Raw genomic sequence first — 6,000 nt, forward strand, 5'->3', positions numbered from 1 at the left:
TGTTTTGATCCCTCAATAAACGTGAACTTGTACATCTGGCGTGATCGCGGCGTCACCATATCTGCGTTCTCCCCAGCACGCTGAGCATGCCAGACGTCAACAAATGAGCTCGGAAGGACAACACGTTTGAACAAAAATTAGCAGTTTTATGTGACTAAACATCACTAATCATGATTGTTTCTTCGTAAAACAACATTTTGCAAGAGATATGAGCCTCAAACATGGAATTTTCCGAGGTAAAAAATGGTCAAAAGTTACAAATAATGGCCCTTTAAGTAATGTCAACACACGAATCATATTGTAATTGAAGAGATGTGTAGTGACGTCGTAAATTAATTCATTTATAGACTATTTTAGGGGAAAAACCAACCAGCCCCATATGGGAATTACATTATTCGGGACATGGAGTAGTTTTTTTTTTATAATTGGTGATTTTTACGTCTTTGAACTTTGCTTGCTTGTGCTGTAGAGTGAAATAGAACTACGAATTACCCTTGAAGTTTGTTGTATTTGACGTTTTATACAACTTTTATACAACTTTAAGAAAAGAACTCTGTATTTAAGCGCATCGACTTTTCATACACCCACAGGCTACGTAGCGATGAGGAAGTAGACATGAAATAACATCAAAACTATAGTATGATTAGAGATTGTTAACAGGGCTGTGCTTATCACACTCCTAGCGGTAACAACAGGTGTAAAAGCCCAGGCAAATTTATAACATGCACGCACGCTTCAGTAATGCTGTAGTAAACTACAAAGCAAAACAACATTTGCCCATGTGACAGTGAATACAAAATTGAAGCGAAGTGAACGATAACTAGTGAAATGGGTCGCTTCTTATTTCTGATTTTCAGACATTCGCTACCTAGCGTACTTGTATTGCGAGAGAATTTGCAATTGTGATCATAGGGGTCAAGATAGTCATCTCTGAGATATTCTGAGTTACACCGTCCATTATCTCACCAGTAGTCGTTCTTATTCCTGAACTTTCTATCTTCATCTGAGCTCAAAATTACGCTTCTAAAGCTTAATATTGTTAGCATTACAACCAAAATTTAATAAATGTAACAACGGTCTAAATGTTGTAATATTACAAATGTGTAACTTAAGAAAAAAGGAGATGAGCTTACATTTGCAGGTAAAAACGACCTTACTTCTCCGTCCAATTATCCCAAGTTCCAATCCTATTTATTTTGACAACACGCGGTAAACTCACATACATGTAAGTCAAATTTGTCATCGATCGTGAAAGGGGCATCCAGTTGGTTGCCAAAAAGGATTACCAACACATAGTACGGTTTGAGGTTCTAATTGCCGCCGCATTTTAATCATACTCACAGTCTTCTCAACAACAACAACAAAAGATAATAAAACTTAAAGACATATAAATGCATGCACGCATGCAGACACAATGCAATAATTGCAATAATGCAAATAAACAATATGGTTTTGTTATTTTAGAAGGTCCACAGTAAACGTTGTGACAGCAAAGAGCGCACGAGCAAAATATCGAGACATAGGAAAATAAACGTCTCCGTAGTCAGCGTCATTACCAACACGATTGGAACTAATTTGGGATAATTGGATAGTTAAATGATGTCGATTTAATCTACAAATGTAATCTATAATCTCATCTGCTTTTCGTTTTACGTTACAAACTTCTTTTTATGAGTAATTTGCAATATTGCTACAATCAGCTATACGGCACATAACACTTTTGAGAAATTTGAAAAATATGAAAATCAAATTATCCCGAATTAGTTCATGTCCAATCGTGTTTACACTACAATGAAGCTGTAGACTCAAGTCGTTGAATTAAAAAAAATGTCTAGATCGTTTTAAATCGACTATTATGTCTGCTTATTTCACAAAGAAAATATTTGTAGTTCCATTAAACTTTTTTCCTGAGGCCTGAGTTGAGCTAAAAGTGATGCAGCTAGTTAGTCCCGATCCACGTATCGCATTTACCAATTTACGTATCGCATTTAGCGCCGCAGTTATACTTATTCACGCGAATGGTCACAGAAACGCACTATTACTTAAATTACATACTTAAACTAAAGCTATGTGATCAACAAAATGACTTGTTGTTTTTCTTGAATTATTTTCGCATTCGTCAGTCAAGTCTTAACCTGTTATGATATTAAACGATGTATTTATAAATTTGTCGAATACCTCTTTCAATCATAGTCAGTCAGGCTTGAAAACGATTTTTATCTGGCTTTAACAGAGTCTCCTAAATTTATCGCTTTACGATGTTTATGGCTCCAGTATGGCGGTGCATATCTACGTGCACACTACCAACTAAATGTAGGTGTTCAAATTCCACTGTATCTCAGTGTCCGTACTGATAAAGGTTAAACAGACTGGTGACCTGAAAGAGGTTAATCAGACCAAATATTCTGCCACCATTAGCATTCTAGCTCTGACATCGCCGTCTCTGTCATCAATAGATGATAGCACTACAAATATCGTTCACGTTGCCTCAGAGTCTCTTATTAAATTGAAGGTAGACGTAAATATCTCAATCGTCATTTGGATTCGTTTTTATGCAGCATCGAAGCGCAGATAACGTATCCATGAAGTACTATCTAGAAACAGACCTGGCTTGGGAATTTGTAAGAGCTCCATATATGCGTTACGTCATTCAGAGCACGGAGCAGATGTTTATTAACCGGTCTTTTCGCGGCTTTATACTTTCGTCACATGTACTTTACTGCAAATTTAAAATAACTTTCCTTCAAACTTTGCAGTCCTTGACCTTTATACAAAAGACATTTTATACTCAAACGATGCGTGCACCGACCAAAGCACTCTGTAACTAAACAATCGACTTTTCATATATTTTGGTGACAAACTGACGAGTAAGCAGAAGTTGTCGAAAATTCCAAACCGTAGATTTATTAGAGATTGCTTGTCACACTATTATGCGTTCACGCTTTCCTGTCTCAATGCTTAACAACTTAGTTATGAACGAAGCTTTTAGAAAATCGGTTGTTTAGTACGCTACTAATAATCCCAGTTTGTAGCTTATTGACGGATGATAAATTACAGTAACGATACAGGGTGCAAAGGTTGTGTCAAACTGTCGCTGATTCAAAGTAAATATTTTGATGAAACAAGGAGACACTCAGAACACGTTGATTCATACGTATGTTGTCTAGTTTATCAACTCTGCGGTTATGTTTATGCATAAAGGATCAGTTTTAGAAAAGTTGTGTCACAAATAAGTACAGAGTAAGTGTTAGACACTGCAGTTCCCCAAATATAATAGATTGGAAGATCCGTCGCTGGGGGGCGCTCTCTACGCCCCCCCCCCCCCACCTCTGAGTTCAGCAGCACTCTGCATTAAACATCAAGAAGTTTAGCGACCAGATACAGCTGTAGGCGGGCGTGACCAACGTTCTTTCTTCTCGCCGCCGCATGTGACAGCCCGCGTCCAGTCGTATGAGGAAGGGAGTGCGGGAGCGTCCTCAAGCGACGGATTTCTCAATCTACAACTAGAAATGATACAAATTATGATTCAGGGAACGTAAGTACAACAGCGGGTTCAAGTCACGTAAAATAAAGACACGGCTGTTATACAGGTACTCGCTCAAAGCTTAAAATAATTAGTGTTCAAAAAGCTGTTTCTATGTATACAGAAAGATAAATACTGAGGGGATCATTGACAATGAAGATATTTATCAATGACAATAGAAGAAAGACCTGTAAAACTACATACACATTTTCACATTTGTTCTTATGCAATTTCTTAAGACAAAATTTTCTGATAAAGAGGCAAAACTGCTGAAATCCTGATTTTGATTTAAATAACTTTTAGATCAAAAGACATTCCACACTGATGAAGTGTAACAATTCATTCTAAATCGACGGAAATGAATATTTTGGTTTGATATAGAAGTTATTATTAACCTTAGCTGGTTGGTCCTAGGGATACATGTTATAGGTTACTTTAAAAGGATGGAGTTGTTGGATATTTTACATTTCTATTCTTCTAGTATATAGTGTCATTTCTCAGATACAGTGGTTCAAGGCATTCGACAAAAATCTTTTCTTACTGAGGTCTTCTTGCAAAAATTATTACTTTAGTACGTCGAATGCGTCGAATGATGTGAAAATATCGGCTTAAAACGTCATCGAAACTGTGAAAAGTCCTTGTTTGTGAACAGCAATGACACAACACATCATCGAAAGTGCAAATCATCGACCAGAATCGAAACAATCACCGACACAAGTACTGTAAGGAAAGTGAGATAAATATTAGACCAATGCACGATCAGTTAACAGTATTTGCATTGTTATCAATCACTATATTTTAGATCTACGAAGGACGAATTTTTATACATGACGAACGAAATTCCTTTTCCAGGGGGTGTCTCGCTTTATTCAGATAGTACAAACATTCACAACAACTTCGTACCATAGTCACATATAAATGCGAGATGCTTTATTGCTTTTAAAATAGTTTTAAAACTTTAGATCCTTAGGTCATAGATTTTCTTATCCAGTGTCTTCCGAATCCCGTTTGATGGAGAAAACATCGTTTTCAGAACGTTACTCTTGCAGTAAATATAAACTCGAAGTAAAATTAATGATAAATAGTAAAATAATACGCCGTTATAACTATTTTTCAGCCACTCACCAACTGAAGCACTTGTAATGCGCGAGGCTTTCCCACTGTGGTCACGATAGTCGTCTCTGAGATATTTGGGAATACACCTTCCATTTCGCTCCGGTAGTTGTTCTCATTCCTGCACTTTCCATTGCCATGTGAGCACAAAATTTGGCAAATAAAGCTTTATAAGGTTACCTTTTCAACCAAACTTTAATAAATGTTACAATTATCTGTCGTTTGTGACCTATATAATTCTGGGACTAGTGAGGCACATATGCGATTGACATGCAATGTTCTCTTCAGAGACCATGAGCTAATAAACTATTTAAAACATTGAGAACAATAAGCTGCTTATTATTCATTGTGTCTAACTCTTACCTGACATGTAGAACAGTGTATAAATTCCTTTGAATCCCTTTTCGCTTTGAATAGCGTCACTGATGTGCATTTCAAGTGTAATTCTGCCGCTTGAGACGAAGCCATTCCCATGATGCCCCTGGCACACTATGCCTATCAGTTTACCATCACTGAAGATCTTTATCATTTCCAATCTATTGTCACATGGTGTAATGATACCTGTTCGAAGAAGAGAAAATGTTATTCATAGATTTTCAATGTGGTAATACTATAATGCCAAATAAACCTGAGAATCTCACCTTTGTGTCACATTTAAATAAAGTGTAATATTTTAGCACTGTATGAATTTTATTTCTCGTTCTTCGTAAAGTAGATTCAAGTGACATTCTTTTTGTGTGGCTTCATCACGACTTCATCGGAAGGTCACAGTTCTCCATTTTTATGTTGTTTAAATATCGTAAGATAACTCCTTTGCACACAAGGCATATACCCATATTTTTAAACCACATATAATCCCATGTACACTTCACGCTAAGCTTAGAAAATATCCTTCCCTCTGGCATCAAGCATCTGTCCTGATATATATGATGGTATCATTTTTATCCACTAAATATGTCTGCCCATTGCACACTGTTTCACCGATCAATGCATACTTCTCACATCTAATGTATCACTTTGTATTTTACCTGAATGGAAGTCCGGTGAATACGTTGGCCAGGGCATGGCGTTCTTCAACCAGCAATTCTTACTTCTGATATGAAAGCCGTAAGATTCGCATCGATCACTTTCATTACAAAGCTGGCAGCATTCTTCCACTCCGTTGACCTTCACAGCAAATCCATCGTTTATGTCTGAGCCATGCCTTCCGGTGTAAGATTCTATGTTGCATTCCGGATCTGCGGATGTGGGTCGACAAACGCTGTAAAATTTAATCCACCCGCAACATAGAACAAACACTCAATGTGCTACACTGTAAAATGCAGTTATAAGTGAATTCAACTACATCCAAAGAAAACAATGAC

General features: G+C 37.0%; 1 protein-coding gene across 1 annotated transcript in view; it reads right to left on the bottom strand.

The window, feature by feature from the left end:
- Positions 1 to 3,492: 3,492 nt before the first annotated feature.
- LOC139128584 (tolloid-like protein 1) overlaps positions 3,493 to 6,000 on the bottom strand; it is a 6,398-nt gene continuing 3,890 nt past the window's right edge. Inside the window, exons 4-6 of the mRNA XM_070694334.1 lie at positions 5,665 to 5,874; positions 5,000 to 5,197; positions 3,493 to 3,503 (exon numbers count right to left, since the gene is read on the bottom strand). Of these exons, the coding sequence (XP_070550435.1) occupies positions 3,493 to 3,503; positions 5,000 to 5,197; positions 5,665 to 5,874 (419 nt within the window). The remainder of the gene's footprint in view (positions 3,504 to 4,999; positions 5,198 to 5,664; positions 5,875 to 6,000) is intronic.

Source organism: Ptychodera flava, unplaced genomic scaffold (genome assembly GCF_041260155.1).
Source record: "Ptychodera flava strain L36383 unplaced genomic scaffold, AS_Pfla_20210202 Scaffold_60__1_contigs__length_796720_pilon, whole genome shotgun sequence".
Taxonomy (NCBI): Eukaryota; Metazoa; Hemichordata; class Enteropneusta; family Ptychoderidae; genus Ptychodera; species Ptychodera flava.